Source organism: Felis catus, chromosome D1 (genome assembly GCF_018350175.1).
Source record: "Felis catus isolate Fca126 chromosome D1, F.catus_Fca126_mat1.0, whole genome shotgun sequence".
Taxonomy (NCBI): Eukaryota; Metazoa; Chordata; class Mammalia; order Carnivora; family Felidae; genus Felis; species Felis catus.
This window is the reverse complement of record NC_058377.1, coordinates 55,681,546-55,708,071: the sequence shown is the minus strand read 5'-3', so window position 1 is coordinate 55,708,071 and position 26,526 is coordinate 55,681,546. Positions and strand designations below refer to the sequence as shown.

The 26,526-nt window shown below is 57.0% G+C and overlaps 1 protein-coding gene across 4 annotated transcripts in view; it reads right to left on the bottom strand.

Annotated features, from left to right (window-relative positions):
• Positions 1-1,410: 1,410 nt before the first annotated feature.
• Positions 1,411-26,526, bottom strand: part of LRRC32 (leucine rich repeat containing 32) — a 28,768-nt gene continuing 3,652 nt past the window's right edge. Inside the window, exons 1-3 of one of the 4 annotated variants that reach the window (XM_023239415.2) lie at positions 15,032-15,341; positions 10,140-10,230; positions 1,411-5,447 (exon numbers count right to left, since the gene is read on the bottom strand). In XM_023239415.2, the coding sequence (XP_023095183.2) occupies positions 3,543-5,447; positions 10,140-10,226 (1,992 nt within the window). In that variant the 5' untranslated portion in view covers positions 10,227-10,230; positions 15,032-15,341 and the 3' untranslated portion in view covers positions 1,411-3,542. Of the gene's footprint in view, positions 5,448-10,139; positions 10,231-14,320; positions 14,547-15,031; positions 15,342-26,526 lie in introns of those variants that run through there. The other 3 variants (XM_003992711.5, XM_019811772.2, XM_023239416.2) reach the window with 3 other exon arrangements.

Here is a 26,526-nt window from a genome sequence, read left to right as displayed (position 1 = left end):
AAAAAATTTTTTTTTTTTTGCCTTTGGAGTAGGAGCTCTGAGGTGAGAGGTCACAGCCCAGAGGAGCTACCGTGGAGAAATCTCCAGGGTGCTTGGAGGACAGAGGAAGTGGAGCGTCACTAAGCGGGAATTTGTGGGAGAGGAAGAAGGGAAGAGAAGGCACTTCTAAAGGGGATAGTGTCTGGGTGTCAGGCAGCTGAGAAGGGCTGATGGGTCCACATGAGGACAGGCACAGGGGTCTGGGAAGTGGAGGGTGGGGTAACTGCCTGCCCTCCGGACTCCACCTCAGAGCCCCTCACCGGTCCCCCACCTCCACCCCAGGTGAGGTGGCTCTTGTCCCCTCCCCCAGACCTCACAGCCCACACCCTCCAGCTCCCTTCCAGGGACCAGGAATTCTCTCCTCCTTGCCCCCCTTCCCATGGTCTTCTTTTAAGCCCGGTCTTGAACTGCAGCCATCCATTCAACTGACCATCGATTCAATTCTCCGGCCCCCGGGAGAACATTAGCTCTCCAGCTGGGGAGGCCTCTGGGTATCAGGGCTGGATGCTCAGGGCTGACTGGGGCTGGAGCTAGAGATGTGGGCATCAGAGCAACGGAGTGGGTACAATCATGAGGGTGATGGCATTCCTGAGGGAAGAGGGCCTGGAACAGGGTCCTGGCAATCACCACTCAGAAAGCTGGATGGAGATGAGCACATAGCAGAGTCTGAAAAGGAGCGGTCTCAAAGGAAGGCAGACACCATGTGCGGGGGGCCTAGATACCAAGGCGAGTGTGCTGAGTGCCGGGCGTGAGGGACGGGGACTATGGGGTGAGGGACCCCCGCAGCTGAGGGGTTGAGGAGGTACAGCCTGGAAAGTGCACGGAGTTTGGCAAAGGATACCCTAGATGACCTCAGTTCAAGGCAGTGCGGGGGCAGAGGGGCAACGGCACCTGGGGTGGGTGAGAAGGGAGGGGAGAGGGGGGCTACTTCACCAAAGCCAGACTTGAACACAGCCAAGGCGTGAGAGGAACGTGCGAAGACAGAGGAGCGGCTGCACAGGGAGGAAAATGAAGGGCCCGTGAAAGGCCCCGGAGGGTGGGCGGGAGAGACAGCAGGGCGCTGCGATGAGGCAGGGCCGTGAGCACAGAGAGAGGGTAAGAACAGGAGCTGCCGAAGGAGGAAGGGTCAGGCCGGGTCAGGGCTTGTTGAGTGCGAGGGTCAGAGGTGTGGCAGGGGAATGAGGGCGGAGGCCCCAGGGTCCCGGGCGGTGAGGACCCAGAGCCTCAGTCTCCCCTCAACAGCCCGCAGCCCATCTCTCCATGGGTTAGCCATGAGGATCCAAAGCCCGCAGTGGGAAGCAGAGGGGGCAGGGCTCAAGCGGATGCCATGAGGCCAATCACCCGCAGTGAGGAGGAGGCTGGCAGGCCACGCTGTTTCTCCCAAATTATTTTTTAATACATTCATGTGGGTTATACAAAGAGCTGGTCCCGAGGCCAGGGCTGTGGCCTGGCTCCTGGGAGGTGAGAGCAGCATTGCGTAGTGTTTTCGAAGATCAGGCACGAAGGGGCCCACGCCCCGCCCTCCAGGCCTGAGGAAGAGTGTTTATGTGCAGTGACCACTTGTGGTTGTGATCCCAACCAGGGCTGGGTCCACCCGGCTGTCCCACACACCACCAGGGCCCCAGGCTGGGGCCAGGATACCAGCTTCTAGCCCCGGCTCTGCCACTGACTCCCTGAGTCCTTGACCCTCTCTGGGCCTCAGTTTTCTTGTCTATAAAATGGGGCCGAGAGAGGGGTGTTTTCATTGTCTCACTCAAGCACCATCGTGAGCCAGACCACGGGCCAAGCATGGGGAAGATGGTGAGGACAGTAACACAGGGTCTTGGGCTGACTCCAGGGCTCCCTGGAAAGTCCATGATTCCATGGGTGTGAAGAATAGGGAGTTACACCCAGATGAGTATTTCTACTCATGTGTCTAAGAGGAAAAAGTCCCTGCCTGATGAGGACCCGAAAGAGTTTGGAGCCAGCATTATCTTGTGATATGACAGCTGAGAGAGAAGGGAATCACCCAGGTCCAAGCCCTAAACCCCCCTCACACCCCCAGGGAGGTCTGAACCCACTTTTTCTCACAGGCTTTGCCACCGACTTGTGAAGCTCTCAGCAAATTCCATTCTCTTCCCCAGCCTCAGTTTCCCTATCTGTGCAACGGGGAGGTTGGACTCAATAGTCTCAAACTCAGGACCTCGCTCAGTGGAGGAAGAGGGAACACAAGAGCAAAACAGAAAAAGGTGAATACACACCAGTCTGCAAAGGAGGGAGTAAGGGAAACTGAGGCAGAGGAGGAGGGGACGGCCTGTGTCTACCTGCCTAGGAGAGAGGCGGGAGAGGAGTGGGTGGGTATATGCGGCACAGGATGCCCCCAGGGCCTGTTCCCTCGATGTGGGTCCATTTCCTGTCCACCTAACGGCCTACAGCCCCCACAGTGGCGAAGGTCAGGCCCTGGGGGCATCCTGTAGACAGGAGAATTTGAGTCTGAATCTCAGCTATGTCGTTTCTTAGCCGGAGGACCCTGAAGGGAGAGCTTTGGAGTTTTGGTGAAATGGGATAAAAGACCGACCTCAGACGGTTGTCGTAAAGAGGCAGACGTGTCACCGCGGCCGAGCCTGGTGCAAAACAGAACCAGATACCTAAGCTTCTAACTCCTGGCTCACCAGCCGGCGTAGGGCTGGGACTGAACAGCATGCCTGCATATGCCTGCAGAGGAGCTGGGGGGCTGGAGCGGTGTTTGGGCTAGCATGGGCACCACGAGGGTGCCAGGTGGGGCAAGAGCCTGTTTGGAGTGGGAAATGGGATGGTCTACCCCCCGGCCGGAACCCAGGGCAACCGCCTCTTAACCAGGAGCCGCTGCAGCCCGCCTAGTAGCCGGATCCATGTGGCTCCACTTCTCTTCCGGTCACAAGCTCTTCATGTTCCAGAGAGGCTGAAAGTCATTATCAGAAGATGTGACAAACAGTCTGCTTGGAACCGGCTCAGACAAGTCTTCTGGGTCTCGCCCCTCCTTTGCTCTGGCCCTGCTGAGGCAGGGCTCGCCACGGAGCCCCAGGACTCAGCCAGCTGGGGCTGGAGAGCTTTGGGGCCCTGGCTCTCCCCACTCCGTGTGGTCACTGCCTGGCTTGGCGACCACCTCCCCACCAGGGCCGGGAGATGCCTGAGGGCAGGGATGTGTCTCAGTCGCCGGGCGTCCCCAGTCCCCAGAGCAGGATGTGGTGCAAAACAGATGCCGGGCGAAGATTCGTTGACTGGATAGGTCGACCTTATTTTCTGCCGCTCCTGAAACCGCTTGACTTCCGGCTTCCACAGCTGGACCACATGTGTGGCCTGGGAAGTGGGTCACCTGCCAGTACAGCGGGATACAGGGAAAGGAGCCCTGGGCTGGGATTTAGAGAGCAGAGTTCTCAGACCCTGTGTGACCTTGGGTCAGTCCCCGCCCTTGTCCGTGCCTCTGGCTCCCCAGCTGACCCGGCGGGGCTCCCGGCCGGGCCGTTCTACAGTCTCTGGCCTCCCTAGGCTTTGTACTGCTGGTTGAACTTCTGCCGGCGGACACAGCAACAGGTGGCCAGTGTGGTGAGGAGGACGGCAGAGACCAGTGCGAAGGTCAGGATGATGATGAGGTTGACATTCTTGAGCCCCCCCTTCTCACAGTCCTCAGGACGCACGTGGCTCAGGGATACCTCCTCCCGGGAGCCGAAGCGGCAGGTCAGGTCCTGGGTGGCATCCACGTCCACGCGGCCCTGGTGCAGCTGGGCTGCCAGCCAGCCGTTGCCGCAGCAGCTCAGTGGATTCCCCTGCAGGTAGAGGCGCCGGAGGCTGGTCTCGAGGCCGCCCATGGCACTGCCCGGCAAGAGGCTGAAGCTGTTGTTCCTCAGGTCCAGCACCTCCAGTGACACTGCCTGCGTCCAGGCAGGCAGGCGGCTCAGGCGGTTCTCGGCAAGATTGAGTCGCTTCAGGCAGCTGAAGCAGGGCAGGTCTACTTGCAGGATGGCCAGCCCGTTGCCCTGCAGGGCCAGGACCTCCAAGGAGGCCTCCAGGCCCGCCAAGGCCCCCGTGGCCACATCCAGCCCTGGGTTCGCAGAGAGGTCCAGCTCAGTAAGCGGCGTGTGGAGGAAGGCACCCGGCCGGAGCACCTCCATCTCATTGTCCGCCAGGTTCAGGATGCGGAGGGAAGAGATGTCAGAGAAGGCCACACAGCCCGAGGGGCCAGGCTCACCTGGCCCCCCGCAAGGCCTGATCTGGTTCCCCTGCAGGTTAAGCTTCTGCAGGCTGGCCAGGCTGGCAAAAGTGTCGGGGGGCAGGTCCTGCAGGGCATTGTCCTGTAGGAGCAGTGTCCGCAGAGATCCCAGGGCCCTGGGGCCCAGCTCCAGCGTCTCCAGCGCATTGTGGCTGACGTCCAGGTACACGAGGCAAGGCAGGAAGCCCGCACGCCGCACCTCAAAGGCTCGCAAGCAGTTTCGGCTGAGATTTAGGAAGCGCAGGGAGGTCAGGGGCTCAAGAAAGCCCTCAGGGACCAGCTCAATCTCATTGTAGCTCAAATCCAGATCCAAGAGCTGGGAGAGGGGGTGGGTGCTGGAGTTCCGGCTGGGGTTCGAGAAGGGCGAGGCTGACCAACCCTCGGAAGGTGCATGGATGCCCTCACCGCCCCGGGGTGGCTCTGCGGGGAGCCGGATGAGGTTGTTGGACACGTTCAGGTAGATGAGTCTCGGGAGCGCGGCCAGGTCAGGGAAGTGGAGCAGTCTGTTCTCCCGCAGGTCAAGCCAGGCGAGCTGATACTCAGCCTGGGGCTCTGGGGCCGTCTGGAAGGCCTCAATACTGTTGCAGCTCAGGTCAAGCACCCTCAGCTGCTGGAGGCTGAAGTCAGAGATGCAGGTGAGAGAATTCCTGGAGAGATTGAGGTGGGCCAGGTGCGGCAGGGCCTCGAAAGCGCCGTCCTCGATGTCCATGAGCACGTTGCTGTGGAGGTCCAGCCGCTCAAGCACGGGTGTGCCCCAGAAGGTATGGCGGGCGAGGCGGGTCAGGCTGTTCTCTGCCAGCGAGAGGGTGCGCAGGGCAGGTGCCTCCCCCAGCAGCCGCTCCACCAGGCCACTGTACAGACTGTTCCCAGACAGGTCCAGAGATGTCACATGCGGCAGGGGGCCCAGGCCAGGGGCGCTCAGCACGGTGCCCACTGCCAGGCGGTTATGGGCCAGGTTGAGGTGCTCCAGGTGGGGCAGGGCCTGGAAGACACCTGTCTGGAGGAAGCTGATCTCATTGGTGCTCAGGTCCAGGTGCCGAAGCTCTGTGTAGAAGCCCAGGGGCGAGGCCAGGATTCTCTGCAGCTGGTTTCCAGATAGGTCGAGGGCCTCGATGTCCAGCGGGAGCATTGAGGGGACCTGGAACAGGCCAAGACCCTGGCACAAGACCTCCTTGTCTACCTGGGGTGGGTCGGGGAGGGCAGGGAGAGCAGTGGGCATTAGTGGGTGCAGTGGGGGGGTGGAACCAGACACAGCATCTGGAAAGGATGACTCAACCCCCTCTCCTACCCGCCCCCACCCCAGCCAGACCTAGCGAGGGCTCCACATTCCTCCACCCCAGCCTAATCCTCCCATGTCTGGATGATCTCCATCTTGCCCCCTGCTCCCATTTCTGGCACTCGGTCCTGTGCTGGGCATCAGGGAGGGACTTAAGGAAGTTTGATGGATGCACACAGAAATAACAGACAGATATGAGGACAAATGGACTAACAAAACACGCTACATTGATTATTATCCCATTTTACAGGAAACTGAACCATATTTCACCTAGAGTGATCCCAAGCCAGTGGACAACAGGGCCAAGCTGATAGCCGGGACTCCTGGTTCATATCCTGGGTTCCTTCTTTGGGCGCAGAGAGTTAAATTTACCCGGCTGCTATTAGACTAGAAACCATGTGGGGAGAAATGTTTCCAAAATGCAATTTGTACTCCTCTCACTAGTTCTCATTTTGGCCTCCTACCCTCAGACCTCATTCCAGGGGGCAGAGCTCCGGGTCCGAGTGCCTGCCTTCCTCGCTGCCTATCCCCAGAGGAGACCTCCTTTCTGCTGCGGCTACCTGCCCCACCTCCATCCGTGGCCTTGCTTCCCAAGGCCCGATCCAGACTGGCCTCTGGAGATGGGAATAGGGGTAGGAAGCATGGGGGAAAGATGGCCGGGGTCCCAACCCACATTCTTTGGTGACAAGAATATGATTTTGCTGTGAGAGCCTTACCAAATCACATCATCGCTCTGGTTTCTTATCTAGAAAGTTAACAGCCTTCCTCAGCACCAACTCAGCATTTTACATTTTATTTAGCACATTCAGGCCCCTCGTCTCACCGGAGCCTCGCAGCAGCAAGCCCGTCAGATATGATCACCCCTATTTATAGAAACCCAAGCTCAGAGAGGGTAGAGAGGCTCCAGGATCGCTCAGCCGATGAGGAGCAGATCTGGGATTGGAGCCCGGGTCTCCTCACGATCAAAGGCCCAACTTTCGTCCTTCTAGTGCATGTGCCTTCTGGAGCCTGAATGCTTTCTGTGCAGAGTCTCCCCTTCTCATCCCTTCAAGGACCCCAGGAATGCAGCCTTTCCCAGGAAACGGTCTGACTTCCACAACCACCCAGTTCAGGCCTATTCCCGCCCCGGGGTTCTCTGTATCCATTGGCCCCTTCTGACCCCTCCACCAGTCAAATGCCTGGCAACTGCTAAACAAACAAACAAACTCTGTGCCACCCTCTGCTTAATCCCCTCCAGGGCAAAGTCCAGGACCCTCAGTGGGGTTCAAAACTGTTTGTAGCCCTTGCCAACCTGTCCCCTCTCCCCCCAGCCCACTCCTGCCCAGCCCACATGCAGTGACAACATCTGAGCAGTGCCCTTCATACCCTCCCACACCTACCTCTGGGCCTTCTCCTTGCTGTTCCCTGCACTGGTTAGGACCACCCCCACCCAGATCTGCAGAGTGAGCCCAACATATTGAGCTGGGCAGGTTGGGTCTCCTTGCTGTTCCCTGCACTGGTTAGGCCCACCCCCACCCAGATCTGCAGAGTGAGCCCAATGTACTGAGCTGGGCAGGTTGGGTCTCCTCTGGGCTCTCCCCGGCCCAGAGAGCCCCCGGTGCTCCCTCTCTCAGAGCTTGGGCCCCAGATTGTGACTGTCTGTGTGGGACCTGCTGCGCAGGGAGCTCAGAGCTAACAGGGACTGGTGTGATTGATGGGGATGCCTTGGACCTGGCCCACAAAAGGGGCTCAATCAGTTTTTTTTTAATGAATGAGTCACGGACATCTCTGGCTTAGTAAAGGTCTGAGGGATTGAGTCAATCACCTTTCTGCAAGGAAAGAAAAAAGAGAGTCGATGTATTCAAACTGGACTCAAAGCCCATTAGAGTAAAAAGACTCTGGCCCACCCACTTCTCAGATGGGGAGACGGAACCTGAAGATGGCAGTGACCTATACAAGGTCACAGTGAGTTAGTGGCTGAGCCCACACAGCAGAAACAGCAGCCTGGGTGTCCCCTGCCTGGCCCAGCTCTCAGCTTCCTCCCCAGAACCCCAAGACGAGTGTGGTTGTGGGGGGGGGGGTCCTCATCAGGCATCTGTGTGACTCTTCCCCGTTCCAGGTAGCCCAGTGACCACTCCTACCACCTCCAGCGAAGCAGCTTCCTGGAGGCCTCAGAGACCCACAGATACACCCGCGGTTGGGCGCCCCCACGAACCAGAAACCCAGCCCTGTCACCTTGCCAGCCCTTCCCGTCTCTTGCCCCTTCCTCCCTCACACCCTCTCTGCCAGCTCGGGCCACTAGGCACGGCCTCACCTCCATCCTCAGCTCCCTGGACCATCCTGACTTAAGGAAGAAACAGCAAAAGGAACACAATGACCGCGGCTGTCACGGAGCGCCAGCTCTGTGGCAGGCCCCATGGCGGAGTGCGCAGACCCCTTGCCTCATTTATTTACCCTGCTGTACCCCCTAAGGAAACTGAGGCTCAGGGCAGGGGGGTGAGCTTCCACCAGCTCTGACGGTCAGAGCCTCCAGGGTACCAGTGTGAGTTCCTTTTCCTGTCGGTGCCGGCTGAGTTCTGATCACTGGGCCCTCAGCTGGCCCAGCACCCACATTGACTACTCCAGCACAGTAAATGGTACCATTTGCCGAGCATCTGCTGTATGGGGGGGCACTGTACTGGGACCCATGTTATCCCACACCCCATCTCGCCTCTGGATACTCAAAGGCTCCCAAGACACCAGCCCCTGAGAGCTGAGCCAGGACACAAAGCTGGCCAAGCCCAGGGCCTAAGACTTGCTTTCCACCCTGGTGCCCACGAAGGCTGGCAGGGTGGCTCTGGGCTGCCAGTCCAGGAGGGAGCATGAAGGCCAGGGTGGCTCTCAGAACTCTGTTTCTAAGGGTGTCCGCTGCGCCTTCGGCCCTGAGCCTCCAGCATGGCTGACATGGCCAAGTTCAGAGCTGTCCTTGACAATCTGCTACCTGCTGTCTCTGGGATGCCAGCATGCCACTGCCCCACTTTTTTTTTTTTTTTTTTAGGAGGGAAGAGGACTTTCCACCCAACTCCATTTTGCCACTTGTGCATAGAAGGGAAATGAGGTAGAAAGAGGCACCCGGCAGGGGACAGCACCAGCTCGGGAGACCTGGGTTCAAGTCCTAGCTCTGTTGCTTCCTGTCTGTATGACCCTGGTGGGTCACATCTCTTCTCTCAGCCTCGGTGTCCTCAGCTGAAGAGAGTTCTTTGTAGGATAAAATGAGAGAAAGCCCTCAGCATGGTGCAGGCACCTCGCGAGCCCTTAGTATGTGGCAACTTCTTTTCACTATTTTGAAAGTCATCGTCACTCCTATATTGATCTTCCATGGTAGTTCAGAAAGTGCTTTCTGAATGCACTTTTACCCAGAATGCAAAGCTCACTCAGCTTCCCTCTGCCTGTTGGGTGGTCCAGCCCCTTCACTAGGACCCCGCCAACCCAGGGAAGGGCTGCCCGCCCTTCCAGCCCCCGAGGCAGCTGCCCCACCTGTATCATGAGCTTCCGGCTCCAAGGTCCAGGTGGGGCTGCTGGAGGGCCTGTGCCTTCTCCAGCCTGACTCTGGCCTTCACCTCGGTGACTTATAAGTGGACCTAGGTGGTCCCTTTTCCCTGTATCCTGCGGGGTCCCAGTGACTTCAGGGCTAGCCTGCCTGGCTCGGGGCAAGAAAAAGGACCCAGAGTGAATCAAACCTTATCTCTGCCCTCAAGAAATTCTTGGTCTGGCAGGGGAACCAGGCTTGGAGCCACTCACCCGCTACCCCACGTGCTCAGTAGGAGGGTCCAGAAAGAGGAAGCAAACAGAACCAGAGCAGCCTGGGAGTGGTCAGGGGAGACTTTCTGGAGGAGGTAGCATTTGGCCTTGGCAGTACTGAGTGAGAGGCATCCCATCAGGGAAGCAGCAGACAGGCCCAAGTCAAGGACCCCAGTTAGGAAAGGAGATTTTCTGCATGAGGGACCCAGCTGGCCCACCCCCAATTCCCCACACATACACATACTCTGCATCACCCAGATGGGTCCACGGCCCTGCAGAGGCAGCTTGGGGAATAGAGTCCAATATCAGCCCCCTGGTCCTAATTGAATGACCTTAGACAAGTAACCTAACCTCTCTAAACAGCTGTTTCCAATTCTATACAATGGGAATAATGGTACTTACCCAACAGGATTAATAGTGCAGAAGGTATTTAAACATTCTAGTAGGTACTTATTAAATGTAAGATTTAAATGCATTAAATGCATTCCCTGGGGCACCTGGCTGGCTTGGTCGGCTAAGCATCCGACTTTGGCTCAGGTCACGATCTCCCTGAGATCTCCCTGAGTTCAAGCCCTGCCTGGGGCTCTGTGCTGACAGCTCAGAGCCTGGAGCCTGCTTCGGATTCTGTGTCTCCTTCTCTCTCTGTCCCTCCCCCACTTGTTCTCTCCCTCTCTCTCTCTCTCTCTCTCTGAAATAATAAATGAATAAACTTTATAAAAAAGATTTAAAAAATAAATGCATTCCCTTTCCTCTTCTAACTCCTCTGACTTCTGGCTTGTGGAGCTGGGACGGCAGGACACCCTAGGGGCCCTACCCTGCCTAGGTGGGGCTTCTTACCATCTTACAGGGCACCTTGTCTCGGTGTTGGGAGGTGGCCAGGCCCAGGGTCAGCACGGCCAGGAGCAGCAGGATCTGGTGGCTCATGGCTCTGTGTAGGGCGGGAAGGAAAGGGGAACACTGTAAGATCGCTGGCTCCTTTCCACTGCCCCCATCCTGTCTGTGCCTGCCTTCAGGGAACCCCAGATCACAGTGCAGGTGGGTGAGAACTGGGTCCAAAGGCTACCACAAAGGACCCCTAGTGCCAGGCCATTGCCCCAGGCAGCAAGAGTTTTTAAGGAGTGGGTGACTTGGTCAGATTTGGGTTTCAAAAGACCCTACTTGCTAGAAGACTGCCTGGAGGAGGTGAGCAGGAGACAGAGGGACTCTAAGGGCTGCCCTGGGCCAAGCTCAGGGCTGGGGTGAGGTGAGGTGGGGAGCTAGGCCTCTGACTGCATTTCCACCCAGGTCATAAGCAGGTCCCCCATCCTAGTTCCTTAGACCCCAAACGGAATTCCTCAATTCCCCCCACCCCCGGACTTTTATTTTGCCCTTTTTCTTTTGATTTTCTGATTCTGGAGTCGCTGCCATTGTTTGAAGGCTGGGCCTGGAGCCCTGACAGGAAACCCCGCCAGGAGGCCTCTGCCCTGCCCCCAGCACTGTCGCTGTGGACTTCCCCAGGAGCGGTCTCCAGGCCCTTTACTTTCACTGAAGCTCCTGCCTACTGCCAGTGCAGGGGGACTCTTAGGCCTGCTGGTGTCCTCTCCGTGTAGAGCTGAGGTGGCACTGAGGGGGGCCACAGAGGCCCTGAGCAGGGTTGCATCCCATCGCCGCTAGCAGCTCACTTGCTGAGGAGCTGGGCCAAGTGCTAGAAGTACACAGATCAAGCCACTGGTTTCATTCATTCATTCATTCATTCATTCATTCATTCACACCTAAACTGAATGCCTCCTCAAGTCTGGCTCTGTGCTGGGAACTGAGGCCACATAGAAATGCACAGAAGTGGTCATAATGCATACAGAGTGTTAACAAGGAAGGGCACGTAAAGCCCTCCAAGAGCACTGGACTCAGTCACCCGTAACTGACTGCTTTCTCTTTCCCCTCCACTTGTCTGTTGTGTGACCTTGCACAAGTCGCTTCACCTCTCTGAGCCTCAGTTTCCTCTTTTTTTTTTTCAATGTTTGTGTTTTGTTTTGTTTTTTGAGAGAGAGAGAGAGAGAGAGAGAGAGAGAGAGAGAGAGAGAATGCATGCACATGCACAAACGGGGGAGGGGCAGAGAGAGAGGGGGCAGGAGATCCAAAGCAGGCTCCGTGCTGACAAGAGTAAGCCCAACAGAGACCTCGGACTCATGAGCCGTGAGATCATGACCTGAGCCGAAGTCGGACACCCAACCGACTGAGCCACCCAGACGCCCCTCAGTTTCCTCTTTTGAGGTTAATGCCAACTTTGCCAAGTTTTATTAACGATCAAATGAGATGCATTCTATGAAAGTGCCCTTACAGAGCCCTTTATCATAAACCAGGCACTCTTCTCGATACTTTACGTGTATTAACTCACTTAATCCTCACAGCAGTTCACGCACTTGGTTCTATGATTACCATTCCCATTTTGCAGGTGGGGAAACTGAGGCTCGGAGAGGTTAAGTAACATGCCCAAGGTCACACAGCTAACCAGTGGCTGGCACAGGCAATCTGTGCCCTAAACGTCTACGCTAGAAGGTCACCCACGGGTGCTTAATAAACGAGCACTGAATCGCCACTCTGAAGGGTGCTTTAGAAGAGGAGGCATCTATGGGACCTTTGAGGGCTGGGTCTTTGTTGGAATCCACCTGTGTCCTTGTGATAAAGTTTAGATTAAGACGGCTAGTTCTGAGGCCCCTTCTTGCCCAAACATTCAGGGGCATGTTTTAAACGCCATTGCCTGGGTTCCCCTCAGGGCCATGCCCCCCGCCCCCCTACAGCTGTTCTCCTCTCACCTGCTTTCACAGGAAATTTGGTTCTGCTGTCTAAAAAGCAGAACATCCCCCCCCCCCTTTGAAAGCTAGTATAGTCAGAATTGAGTGGAAACCTCTCAGGGGGGCCTTCAAGGCCCTTGGGGAGTGTGCCTGCACGGTTAGTTCTTCCCTCCAGTTTCATCTAGCACTGTCCCCTTTCCCACTCTGGGTTCTGGAAGCCTCCTATTGCCTTCAGTTCTCTGAGTGCCTTTTCACTGCCCCAAATCTTCACTTCCTCCCCTCTCTTGTGCTGAATGTCTCCTTATCCTTTGGATCTCAGCTTCGATACCACTTCCTCCAGGAAGCCTTCTCTGATTCCCCAAGTCTGGGTGGGCAATGTATGGCCCCTCCTCCAGGTTCCCACAGACCCTGAGCTTCCAGTGAGCACAGCACTGAGCACTCCGTGGCTTGTGCCTCCAACCCCTTTCCCACGGTCAGTGCCCCAGGGCACAGAGGACTCACTCTCCCCTGGGATCCATTTCACACCAGCAGGCAGGCCGGGGAGGCACTGAGAATTGACACAAGGTGACGCTGGCGAGAGCAGCGTTCTCCTAGACTCTCCCTTCATCTCCCTGCCGTACCTTCCCCCCCATCAGCGGGTGCTGTCTGTTCTGCCTGAGAAACAGACCCTGGGGCGGTCTGCTGTCTCCCTCCTCCATCACTGCCCCACAGTGAGGCACCACCACAACCCTGGGCCTTGAAGCAACACCATACTTCCACCCTGACCCCTTTCAGGCTGCCCTCCACGCACAGCCAGAGTGAGGTCTCCAAATCATATATGAGATCATGAATCTCACAGCTTGAGAACCTCCAATAACATCCAGGCTTTACACAAACTCTTCTCTGCCCGCATCTCCCATTCGCCCTGCCCTTACCAAATTCCACCATTCCTCAAACATAGCAAGTGCATTCCTGCCTCAGGGCCTTTGCCCTTGCTGCTCCCTCCACCTGGAATCCTAGTCCCCAGATTCTCACACATTTTATTGTTTCCTTGCATTGATCATTTTCTGCTCCTTTATTTCTGATTCTGTGAGAACAGGGGTCTCTTAAGTGGTGCTCACCAAAGATCTATTGAACGCATGGCAAAGCGAGGGGTAGAGGCTCTACTGCAGGGGCCTCCGAGGTCAGGACAAGGTCAGGACCTCTGGGTCCTGAACCTGAAGGCATTGTTACCCAAAGGGGCCCTCACCACCCCTCCTCTGCCTGCCAAATTTCACCCTACCCCTGAGGCGGGCATCTGTGCATCCTTCCGCAGTGCCCAGGACTCGGTGTGTGGCATTGGAGGGCTATTCACCCTCGAGGGAGCACTGCAGTCACTCAAACCCAGGCTTACTTCCAGACTCTACTGCTTACCGACCCTGCTCCCTGGGCAAGTCCCTTAACCTTTCAGTGCCTAAGCGTCCCATCAGTCCAGCAAGCAGCCTGGTTCCTGTTCTGCCACTGGCTTCCCCCAAGCACGGTGATGATCAAGCTGAGAATGGCTGTCAAAATATCCTGGACACATCTTTCCCAGCTGGGGCAAAGACCCACAAGGCTGAACGGCCCAGGTGAGGCATGTTGAGGAGGGAGGCCTCTGGCCTGCAGACCAGTAGCCTAGGCAAGAGAAGGCAGGAGACATTTTAGAACTCTGACTGGGAGGAGAAATGCCAGAGGATAACCGTGTGTGTGTGTGTGTGTGTGTGTGTGTGATAGAGACAGACAGACAGAGAGAGAAAGAGAGAGAGAGAGAAATAGCGGGGGCAATGTCTGCTATTATAATAAGCCCATCTCTACTATTTTCAGGACGTTAGACACTCTTCTGAGCATTTGACGTATATTATCTCTTTGAAATCACAACCCAATAAGGCGGTTACCATAATTTCCACTTTACAGATGAGAAAACTGAGGCTCAGAAAGGTGAAGCGACTTAGCCCACAGTTACTCAGCTTATTAGCATTTTGGGGGTTAGCCCAGGTCTCCATGACCCAAATGCTGTGTTTTCTCCAGGTGCTGAGCTGCCTGCTCGTCCTCACTTTGCCCAGGAGGAAAACGAGGCTCAAAGAGGTGACTTACCCAAAGTCACACAGTAAATAGCAGAGACTGATTCAGAATCTGGTCTGTCTGCCTTCAGAGCAAATGTTTCCACTACACCAGGCCAAGTGCTCCCTCCCTAACCCCTTCCGACGACCCCCACCCCCACCCCTACCACACACAAACAAACAGGCTCACAGGACTGGGCTCTGGGGTGCTCCTCTCCCTCCTCTCAGCCCCAGTCTCCAGCAGAGTGGGGTCCTGGGAGAGCTGCTGTGGACGTTCATAGCAAGCAGTGAATCACTAAGGGCAAGCCCCATTCTGGAGACATGTGCATCCCACGGGGGAATTAGACCTTAACCCAAAGGAATGTAACTGTGATGGTGGAATTTCAGGCAGCCCGGGGTGGGGGTGGGGGTCCCTCACATCTTACCACTCATGAAGAAGGCCGGCTTCAGAGCCCCCTGGGAGAGGTGCCCCCCCCACCCCCCGCCCCTACCAATCCCCACCCAGAGATGGGCAAGGAAGCTCTTTGGTGCGGTGGGATGGGAAGCCCCGGGGCGGCCTGAGTCAGAGGGTGGTGGGAGACTTGGATTCAAATCCCGATCTGCCCTAGCCTAGCTGTGAGTTCCCGGGCAAGTAAGTGCCGGCCTTTCCGCCCCTGTTTTCCCATCTGTCAAATAGGAACGCCGGGCTCTCCCTTCGCGGGAAAGATCAGCTGAGACAGGAGCCGTGGGGCCGAGGGAGGGTCAAGCTTGGCTCCACGCGGGAAGTGGGCGGCGGCGGGAGAGGACTACTGGGGGGCGCGGGAGGCGTCCCGACGGACTCGCCACACCCCGCGCTCGCCAGGGGCGCGGGACCGCGGGCTCCCCGAGGGGCCGGCAGCCTCGCCCGCGGGGCGGCTCCTACCTGGCTCAGCGCGGCCGCCGCTCCTCTCCCGCGCAGCCCCGGCACATTTTGCGCAAATCTGCCCCCCACGGCCCCACCCCGCGCCAGACCCCGGGGTCACGGCCCGCGGAGGCCCACGGCTGCTCCACTGCCCCACGGGAACCCGACCCGCGAGGGGGCGGCTCGGGCTCCAATTTAAATACCTCTCCTGCCGACCCGCCCCACCACGCCCCCCCTCGGCCAAGCTGCGGGGTCCTAGCGCCCGGCCGGCGCGCCCCCGCGTGACTCGGTTTCTCCGGAACGCGCGAGAGGGTGAAGCATCTTTCCGCTGGAACCCGGGCTGGGAAGGGGCGGGGTGGCAGGGGGCGGGATGAAAGGGCCGGAGGCGGGCGGGCGGGGGAGAAGGAGGGTCGCTAAGGAAGCGCTGGGCGGGCGAGGCCGCCCCGGACCGCCGCACGTGCAGCTCGTGGCCCCGCGGGGTCCGGAGGGGCGGGAGGGGGCCCTCTAGGAGCCGCAGGTCCGCAGAGGAAATCCGGCCTGGCCCCGATTTCCCCGCTGCCGGCGCCGCCGCACTTAGGGGGGACAAACAGGAGAGGTGACGGCGGGGCTGAACGCGGAAGGAAATGACCCTTCACTGGCCCTGGGGCGGCCGCAGAGGGGGTTCCCCACACCGCGGCCATCCCCTCTGACGAGTCCAGGCAGGTCACTTCCCCTCTCTGATTGTGCTCTCGTATCCAGACTCGCCTTCCTCCATCACCTCCCGGACCCTTAAGCCGTCCTGTGAAATGGTACCATCCGAGCCTCCAGTTTTCAGATGGAGAAAGCGAGGCTAGGGATGGGACAGCGAATATATATAAATAGAAAGCAGTTGTCTGGGACTAGTAAGGTCCCCATTTATATTTGGGGAAACTGAGTCTCGTGGAGGTTAAATGGCACATCCAAAGTCACATAGCCTAACAGAGCAGGGATTAGAACGCAATCTGTCCATAAAGCTAAGTCCAGGTGCCTCTGGGTCCCCTTTTCCAGGCACCATCTTGCTCAGGTTGGTTTAAAGTGCTGTGCGCACAAGGAGCATGGTGGAATCGTCGTCTTTTACCTTTCAGGTTGAGGCACACCTTCCCCAAAGCCAACCCCTCTCCTAGATGCCTCGGCCCTACCTAATCATGGGTACTCTGTCCTGCAGGGTGTGGACCCAAAGATGGGGGAGAAGGGTCATTGGCTGTCTCCTGGGCCTCAGTCCCAAGGATAGAATGTTTCTCTTCCCAGCCCTGAAAGTGACATGGGCTGCTCCGTTTTACAGATGGTAAGCGACCACCCAAAGCCTTGTGTTAAATCAGGGCAAAGCTGGGCTTAGAAACTGGGTTCCCTGAAGCCCTAGATGGCTGCCATCTTTACTTCTTCCCATCTGGCTTACTGTGGGGACAGGTGTGGGCAGATGGGGATGGTCCAGAGAGAGGACCAACTGTGATAGCAGGTGGCCCAGGGCCTAACCTAATCTGGGAGGAGATCAGGGAAATCTTCCCTAAGGAGGGGCCTGAGCTGGAATGAAGGCATGGGTAGGAAAGGGTGCAGGAGCAGGGAAGGGTGTCGAAGCCTCCCCCTTCCCTGTCAGCCGCTGGAGGCCTCCCATCTATGCTCTTGGAGGTCCCAGCTGGTCATCCCAACCCTCTCTTGATTCTAATGCTCTTCTGGTCAAACAGAACCTCAGTTTCCCTGTCCGTAAAGTGAGGCAGATAGTAGCCACTTCTTGGGGTTAGTGCCAGAACGAAGCTTAGCGAACCCCGCCTGGGGCCTGGCCCCAGTGGGTGTTAGGGTAACTCCTTGCTGGCTTTATTGGTGATACCTTTGCTGTACCCTGAGGGCTTCCTTTTCCAGATCCTCGTCCAAGGGGCCGAATGTCCAGAAACTGCTTCGCAGCATCCTTGCAGCATGGGCAGAGCATGGCCAGGCAGGATTCAGGCATTTCCCGGGTTCCCCCACGTGACCTGCTCCTGCCACACCCAGGCCCAGGCCGGCTGAGCGCCAGCTCGTCTTTCCCTGGGCTGCTGCCAAGCAGAAACCACTGGGCTGGCACAGAGCTTTGGCCGGGGTTGGGTTAGGGCGGGGCCGGAGCTATGACGGGCTGGGGACAGCGGCCTGCCTCCCACACACCCCCAAAGGCTGTGGTTGTGGTTAGTTAGTTCATGGGGTTCCACCTCACCCAGTGCCCGGATGGGGCTCCCCGAGAGTCGGAGACAGATGGGCAACCAAGTGTGACCACCTGCTGCAGGTGCCTCTTGGGACCAGGGACTAAAGCCAAGAACCCTACGTGCTCAGTGCCCCTCCCTTCATCTCTTCACTTCTGCAGCAGTCATGGTGCTGTGTGACTTTCGGCAGGTTGCTTGATCTTTCTGACCTCGGTCTGTGGATCTGCAAGTGAGACTGATAATATCACCTGACCTCCTGGCTTGCTGTAAAGAGTCAAATGCAACAATGTATGTACAGTACCTGGTCAGAGGCCTGCGGCCCATGGTACTTTCTCAATAAATATGACCTCCCTTCCCTGGCGGGCCCCAGAAAGCTGATGAATAAAAATGTCCAAGCTCCACTCTCGCATCACCAGGTGCGAGGCAGATGAGGACAGAGGATGAATGAGTCCAGAGGCCTCGAAGGCCAAGTGCAGGAGTCTGAGCTTGATCTGAAGGAGGGGGAGAGGTTGGAACTGAGCAGGGTCAGAGTTGCCTAGCAGCCACGTGGAGGGTAGCTGTCTTTAAAAGGCCACCAAGGCCGGCTCTCCATCCAGTGTTGGCTAGTTCCAGCCCGCACACCTCCGGGAATAGGGAGTTGTCCTGGTCAGTCTATCAGTGGGCAGCTCAGTCTTGACGGTGTTGGTATTTTTGTGAAAATGCCTCCATTGCCTCGTGCGTCTGTCAGTGAAGATAGGAGATGCATGTTTTCCTGTGTCCTCGGGACCACCATTCTGAGATGAGAAAACCCTTTCAGGCACCCAGTCAGGCTCAAGTCTCCCTGGGAGGGCTCCACCTCAGGCCAAGATGACACTCAGGGTCCCAAGTAGGAGCGAGTGGCCCAGGAAGGCAATGAGGTGCACATCCTGTGTGACCTTGGGCAAGTCGCTAAACCTCTGGGCCTGGCTGTCCTCATCTAACTGTAAAACTGGAGTGGAAAGGACCATGGCACCTTGGGCCCTCAATTTGGTTTCCACTGTTCTTTGCTAAATATCCACTGTGGACCAGTCTTTCATCTCCTGTGCCAAATCAGGATAAAGCCACAGAGAAGACTTTCATTTAGGTGTCTTTATTTTCAATTACTGACTAGGAAAACAGGTTCAGAGGGGTTAAGCAACTGGCCCAAGTCACACAGCTTTGGAGTCAGGAATTGAACCCAGGTCTCTGTCCTCCCAGGCCAGGTTTCAGTGCAAAGATATGGTTTGCCCCTGCCCCTTGCCTTGCACCCCTGTGGGCCCCTGGGAGTCAGGAAGTCCCTTATCAGTCCCTACTGGGGCCCTGCCTTCTGGGGCAGAACCCTGGGTTCCCCAGCTCTTTTACGGCCCACCCTCTTTTGCTCCCTAGGGAAACTGGGCCCAGACCATACCAGCTAGGGCCACCTCTTGGAGGGACAGTAGGAGAGGAAAGCAAATGTTGCTGGGTATCAGCTGTAAGGAGTTTGTGAGTAAAAGCCAGTGTTGGGTGCTTGGGAGATAAACACATAAAGGACAAGTGGTATGTCCCTTGCTCTGATGTGTTAAATGGAAATAATGAAGGCTTGCAAGGCAAGGCCCAGTGCCAGGCACTATATTCAAATTACCTCCTCCTCACGGCCATCTGATGAAGCGGGGAATATTGTTGCCCCCGTTTTGCAAAAGAGAGACCGAGGTTCAGGAGGATGACGGGACGGGGCACAGCAACCATTTCCATCTGAGCCCTCAGACTCCAAGGCCCTCACGCATGGCCAGAGACTCACCCGGCTAATTCTCTGCTCTCTGTAGGGACACGAGCACTGGGAGTGACCAAGGCAGGGGAGGGTGAGGCCCTGTGTACCCCTCGGCCGCCACCCAGAGTCTGGTCCTCAAGAACTGGCTGTGGGGAGTTTGGAGGCTCCGGGAGGCCCCAGGGGAGAGGGGGATGGTAGATGAGAAAATTCGAGACGGGGCCAGGCAGGCAGGCAGGATCAGAAGCGGCTCCACAGCTTGACTGTGCTGTGCCACGGACCATGAAACCACAGCTCTCTGCAGTACCCGGGCTGCTGGGAACTGAGGGTTTGTCCCTTCCAGCCACACAACTTCTTCCCCCATGTTAACCATTTGAAGGTTCAACCCAATGTCACTGTCCCTGAGGATCCAGGGTTATCAGTACGGGCTTTAGACGAGCCAGGGGAGCGGCTTTCCTTTACTCCCAAGCACGGGAGTAAAGTAGAGTCCAGGCTGCCTTGGGGACAGCCCGTCGCGGAGAGCTGGACAACCTGGGCCAAGTCTTTTCCCCCGGGTAGTCTCAGTTTCTCATCTGTGTGCTGGGGACTCCTTCCGCCAGCTTCAAGGCGGCGTTGAGATGACACTGTGAAAAGCTGAATGGAGCAGGGGTTGGATCGGTGTGATTACTGATATTGTCTTCCTCATGTGAAAGGCTGTGACTCTGTGGTTGACCTGAACAGGAAGGGACCTGTTTGTTGGCAGGTGGAGCGCGTAGTGATAGGAGACAGCGACTGGGAGGGGCTGACAGTGACTGGGAGGGTCCCGGCGCTGTAGGCTCAGTGGACCCAGGGCAGAGGGCCAGACTCCTCAGGCAAGGCCAAGGCGCGGCGCCCGTGAGGGGAAGGGCCGTGGCCCAGGCAGGGCAACCCATGCTGGATGTACCCTGCGTCCAGGGGCTCCCCAACTTGAGGTTCCCCGCGGTGCTGAGCTCCCGGCGGGCTCTTGGCTCCTGTCTTCCTCCTGGGTGAGGGCGGTGAGGGTGGGTGGGTCAAAGCCCCAAGGTCTGGCAGAGCTTCTGGAAACCGGCTCACGAGTACCCAGGTGATCCCCGCAGACAAAGGCCACCCCCTGAAGTTTCAGAGAATCCTGCTTGCCTCCCCTACTTCCGCTCCAAGCAAGACAGCAGATTCTAGGCCCCGAGAGCGTGCTGAGGGGGTGGCTCCCCTCCCCCCCCTACATTTTTTGACCTGCCCCACGTGAGGTACTCCTGGGTTCACACCACAGAGGGCCTCACCCAGCTCCTCTCAAACTGTGGAGACTATCAGAATCCCTGAGGGCTCGTTAAAACAGACTGCCAGGCCCTACCCCGGAGACTCTGGTTCGGGAGGTCCGAGGTGGGGCCCAGAAGCTGCATCTCATGCAAACCCCCAGTGGCGCCGGTGCTGCCCCGCCACAGGCCACCCTTGGAGAAGCGCCATGCCTGTGAGGGTGAGGGGCAGCCTTCATCCTCCGTGAGATGGAGGTGACCACAGACCCTCCTCACGAGCTGCCCAAATGAGGGCGTGAAATGGGAAGCTCTGGTTAACAGGGGTATGAGTCTTTCTGACCATGAGTACAATTCCGAGACCAGTGTGAGGCCTCTGTGTACTTAGAGGTGGGAAGGGGACGGGCTGGCCCAGGAGCTTGCTTTCTTTCTTTTTTTTTCTTTTTTCTTTTAAAAAAAAAAATTTTTTTTTAAGATTTATTTATTTTTGAGACAGAGAGAGACAGAGCATGAACGGGGGAGGGGCAGAGAGAGAGGGAGACACAGAATCTGCAACAGGCTCCAGGCTCTGAGCGGTCAGCACAGAGCCCGACGTGGGGTTCGAACTCACGGACCGCGAGATCCTGACCTGAGCCGAAGTTGGCCGCTTAACCAACTTAGCTGAGCCACCCAAGCGCCCCTCTTTTTCCTTTTTTTAATTTTAGGGTGGGGAGGGGCAGAGGGCAAGAGAGAGAGAGAGAGAGAGAGAGCGCGCACATGGGGTGGGGGAAGGGCAGAAGGAGAGAGAGAGAGAGAGAAAGAGAGAAAATCTTAAGCAGGTTCCACACTCAGCACAGAGCCTGATGCGGGGATCGATCCCATGACCCTGGGATCATGACCCGAGCCAAAATTAAGAGTCAGACTCTCAACTGACTGAGCCCCCCAGGTGCCCCCCAGGCGATTTCTAATGCAGCTTTCATGCTGTGACCCATTCACTGCTATAACACCCAATGAGATAAATATTTTATTATTATTATTATTGCTATTATTATCTCCACTTTATACAGATGACATACGAGGAAACTCAGAGAGGTTTAAGTGATTAACTCAAGCTTGCACAGCCAGTACAGATCAGTCCAGACAGCAGGGTTCCAGCGCCCATATTGTCACTTGATGGAACATTAATTAGCCAAAAGAGTAAACGATCTAAGACTTTAAATTTACATGATGCCCCTCGTGCGTGGCAGTGTATTTTCTCCCCTCTTGGGTGGGATGAGGAGTGGCCCGAGGAGGGCAAAGCTGAGGGAGAGAAGCAGCCTAGATTTCAGAGAGGGACCCACCTGGGTTCCCATCCTCACTGTGCTGCCCGTTGCTGTGTGACTTTGGGCCGGTGGCCTCACCTCTCTGAACCCATTCTGTCTCTGTAAAGTAGAGCAGCGATGGAAGGCTAGGGCTGTTTGAAGAGCTCCTTTGTGTCAGTGCCTGCCTGCCTGCCTGCCTGCCTGTGGCATTCATCCATTCAGTGGTACTGCTTGTGATTTCTGGCTGGTTATTGTTTGCTTTTTTTTTTTTTTTTTGGATAGCACCTCTATCTTCCCATTTGGGGAAGGAATGGAGAGGTCTGTGAAGCTTCCCCTGGCTGTGCTTAGAGAACGTGGGGAGGGGACCTGTCTAAAAGGTAGCTGTGGCTGCCCCAGGGACAATGAGAGTGAACAGCCTTCCCATTCTGCAGAGGGACAGGTGGGGCCTCCAGGGAAGGGCTCGGGGGCAGAGGCCTGGGCACACCCAGCTCCTATTGTAACCATCTTTGGCACAGGCCACTGTGACCCCTTCTTGTCCTACTTCCGTTGTCTTCCTCATGACCAGAGGGCCTTCCTAGAACACTTTAAGTACTGGTCTTTGGGGGAAATCTGAGGCTTGAGGGGACAGTATTAGCTCACGTCACAGAGTCAGGACATGTGATGTTGGGCTGTCTCACTTCCCCCCATGACATCCCTTCACACACACACGCTCTCCCCCCGCAGACACAGTGCACCTGCAAAAGCACACCCCAGGCCCCTTTAACACACACACACACACACACACACACACTCCCTTCATATATCCCCTCAAAGACCGTACAGGACACACAGGGCCACGACTCGTGAACACAAGCATCAACCTTACACAAACGTGTCGCCCAGGTACACACTGGCTACAAACATTGCAAACGTTCCACAGAGACGCCCTCGCAAGTTGCATGATCACAACTCACAGACACACACCCCCTCCCACATTCAACTCTCCTGTTAACACTATGCACGCAGCATACATCACAAGCATACACGTGGAGCATACGTGATGTGCACGTGATATATATCCCATGCAAGTGCCAGTCACAGACACAACACACACATTGTCCACAAACACACTTTGTATCCCCTATACACAGCAAAGACTTAAAATAGCCGGGCTCCCGCGCCCAGGGCACAGACCCAGACACATGGGCACATGCTTGTAGGCAATGGGCTGTGGTCTCACATTGCTTGTAACTCCGATGTTCTCCAAAGCAGATCATACAGGAGTCGAGTGGCTGATTTGCTGGGGTGTCAAAGGGAAGAAGGGAAAGGACAGTTTGACAGACTCCTGTGGCCTCCCAGGGAGCCTGTGATTCACGCCGATGGGGCACTGTGAGCTCAGGACGCCAGGAGCTTCGAGGCGGGGCTGGGGCTGCAGGATGCAGAGGGCTGGATCCCATCTCCTAAGGAGTGGATGCTGGCCCTGACCCCAAAGCCAGCCCCTCTCTCTAGGTCTGGAAGCTGGGGAATGGGTATTCAGCCTTCCAGACTGCTGTTCTCTGGCTTCTTCTGGGCTGTGACTTCTGCCTGCTTGCCTTCCCTCTCCTCTGTGTGCTGGGGGCAGCAGACCTGGGTTTGAGGCCTGGTCCAGACCCCTGAAACCAATCTCACCTCGGCCTACATCAGGGCCCGCCTGGCCTCCCGGGGGCCGGGCTGTGCTTCCTGCTGGCAGAGGCCATCTTTCAGGAGAACAACGCAGCCCCTCTCCCTGCAGGCTCTGCCGTCAGCGTGAACACTCTCCTATTTAACAGACTCCTTCCAGGCCAACCCATGTCCCCTCCAGCTACTGCCCCGTCCTCTCGTCTCCTAGCCGGACCTGCCAGGGCTGCTGCCTACCCATGCTGTGTCCATTTCCCACCTCCGCCACTTGCCTCCCTTCTCCCTCCACTTGTCTCCGGCCTCATCGTTCCAACCAGCTCATCCCCAGCTTCCACATCTAGAACTGCTACGGACGGAAACTCTTCCGTCCCCAGCTCCCTCGGTCGCTTGGTCACTTGGCTGCCCACTCCCTCCTTCCTGAATCGCCGTCTTCCCTTAGCACCTTGTGACGCCCTCTCCTGCCGCCTCTCCAGTATCTCCTCCTGGATCCTTCTCTGGCCCCTCCTCTTCTTCCTCCTTCTCCACCTGATCTTTAAATGTGGAAGCTCCCGGGTCTCCCTGGCTTGTTTCTCTCCTTGCCTTCCCTCCAGGAGACCTTCCTGCCCCAGGGTCCCCCTTTCCTGTTCATCCATCCAGCCATTCATCTTCCACGTGGCGGCCAGATGGAGTCTCTCCAAAACACAGATTTGACCAGGTCACTCCCCACTTAAAACCCTTTGATGGCCCTGGGGGGTCCAACCACAAGTCACATTTCCCATTTTCCTGTCTCTTTCACTGCTCACAGGGACCAGATTCCATATCATGCACCGACACACATCCTCCACCAGCTCCTTTCCTGCTCTCTCCCAACTGTGCTCAGTTATCTCTGCCATACTCCCGCTCTCCCTGCCCCCGCTCTCTCCCACTCTTCCCCACCCCCATCTCTTCCCTCTGTCTCTGTCCCTCTCTCCATTTAGAGTTGCCAGACGACCACCCGCCCTTGGGCTGCCTGCCTTGACGACATCCTTCCCCGTGTCTGGAAGGTTCTTCGAAGGCTTCTGGATGGCCACGGTTCAGGGGCATCCTTGCTATTTCGTTCTGCCACTGGCCCACTTACACTGCAGACACAGACCTTGACCCCTGTCTATAGCACACTCTGATGTCTGCCCATTCAGCTCCTCCATCCGCCGTCCGGACACATGGCTGTTGGCCTTGGCCTCACCCGGGGCCCAGCCTCACCTGCCTGTTCCTCTGGGCCTCGCCCCAGAACTCACCCCATTTCCTTTGGCTGCTCCCACCCTGCAGCTGGGGACTGAGGCCGTCACCGTATCCACGTCAGCTCTTTCTGTGTAGTATGTAGCTCTGGGGGGACAAGGCAGGCAGGATGGCACACGTGGTGGGGGCTTTGGAGTCAAGGTCTAGGAGTCTCAGTAGCTTCATCGAAAGATAAGGGGAGAGTAACATCTACCTTGCATGATCATAGTGAGGGTTAAAGGGCAGGTATCCTACCCATATCAGTTCCTTCTTTTCAGTGGAATAAAGACCCTCCTATGGGCTGCCCACAGCCCAGTACATGTACATACTGCCCAGTGCCCGGGAAGGCCTGATTCAGCCTGATTCAGCCTTTAAAAGGCTCCTGGGCCTTTGATCAATCTTATAAATTGCTCTTTGGGTAGCTACCAATGAAGCAGGAAGCAGAGGCCGGGTGCTGGTTGGCTCGGGACGACAGTGGGTTCTGGAAGCAAGGTGGAAATGTCTGTCAGAGAGCAGACTGGCAGGAGAACCAAGAGGCTGGTGTGGCGGGTTCACAAAGCCCTGCTGTATGATGTGCAGTGATGTGCTTTCTTCTTGACTCCCAGGAATTCTCCAGCAAACTCCCCATTTCTTATGATGCACGGGGAAGTTGCACTGGTTTTAGGGCTATATCAAAGTGCTAAGTGCAGGCTCAAGGTGGACACGCAGGGAGAACAAAGACTGCCCCCCCCCCCCCAGCTTAGCTTTCCCCAGGCCATGCACTCAGTGACAATCCCAGAAGTGGGCCAAGTGGATATTGTGATCTTCCTCAAGCAAGGATTTGGGACTTGGGCACAACGGTCGCACAGTCTCCAGGCCACTGAGTTCAGGTCTTGGGTTATTAAAAGTACTAATAGGAAATGCCTCACAATAAACATCCTCTAGTTTGAAACTGGAGGGTCTGAGCACTTTGAGAGGACAAGGTGGGGCTGGGCATGGGGGTGGGAAGGTGCTGGGCATCAGAGGAGACGGTGGGGAGGGTCCACTGGCAGGAGCCCCCTGGCGAAGAGCCCTGGCCTTCAGCAGTGGGGAGCATGCTATGTAGAAAGGTGGCATGGCGAGCCCTGTGCTGCAGGTAGGCTGAGGATGTCACGGGCCAATGGGGAATGGAGGCAGGAGAGTGGCCCGGAGGTTGATGCCATCACTGAGTATGCCGACGGTGGGGCTTGGGTAAAGGCAGAGCCCAGTGTGGTGGGTGGGACAGGCTTGGGGAGAGGGTCACGGGAAGGACGGGGAAGAGAGGGTGATCATTCCTGGTTCTGACCAGGTGACTGGGCAGAGCACAGTCACGATGGTCTGTGGCTCACTGGGGAGATGCCCAGCAGGCAGCCAGATGCTGGGCCTGGAGCCCAGGAGGAGGTGTAAGTCAGCAACGGAGGAGAACGCCAGCAAGTGCCTCATTCTCCTGTCCGTGCGTGGGGACCACTACACCTGCCGCTCAGGAGAGGGTCTGGAAGGCCAGGCGAGCATCACCCAGGTGTTCTTTAATAGGAGTTTCAATGGCTGAGACTGGACAGAACTCTGACAGAAGCCACCTTGGGCCAGGCCTCTCAGATGGGGACGGGACCCGGATCTGCTGTCCTCTGCTGTCCTTCACTCATCAGAGGGGAGTCCCCCAGCAAGATTCCTCTGTGGGGTGGACCCCCACCTATGGTTCTGTGTGGCCCCATCCTCCCTTCCGGCAGCAGCCCCTGGAGCCTGCTGGCTGGGGAAGGCCCCGGAATCTTGGGGTTGCCAGAAGGCTCCCGGTTCTCTCTGGAACAGCTTGCCTGCCCCCTAGTGGACTTCTGAAGAGTCTCAAGTACTCACGGAAACTGGAAAGGGGCCTTGAAGATTCAGTCCACCCTGTCCACGTCCTGATGGGGAGACCGAACCTCCCAGCAGGGATGGCTAGTGCAAGTCCAGGGACGGAGCTGGGACAAGAGGTGGCACGGCTGGCACTTGGGAAAGAACCCCAGGCTTTGGCGTCCCACAGCCTCAGGGGAGCTCAGCAGCAGTGGGGGTGATGACGCCTCCCCTCCCACCGCCCACCCCCGCCTAGGGCTACAAGGACGGCTGTCTGAGATAACACACACACAACATGCTCAGGAATGTGTGGCTCCTTCCTCCTGCTCTACGTTACTTCTCCTCCCCCTGTAAGAGTGTAGGCTCAGCTCTA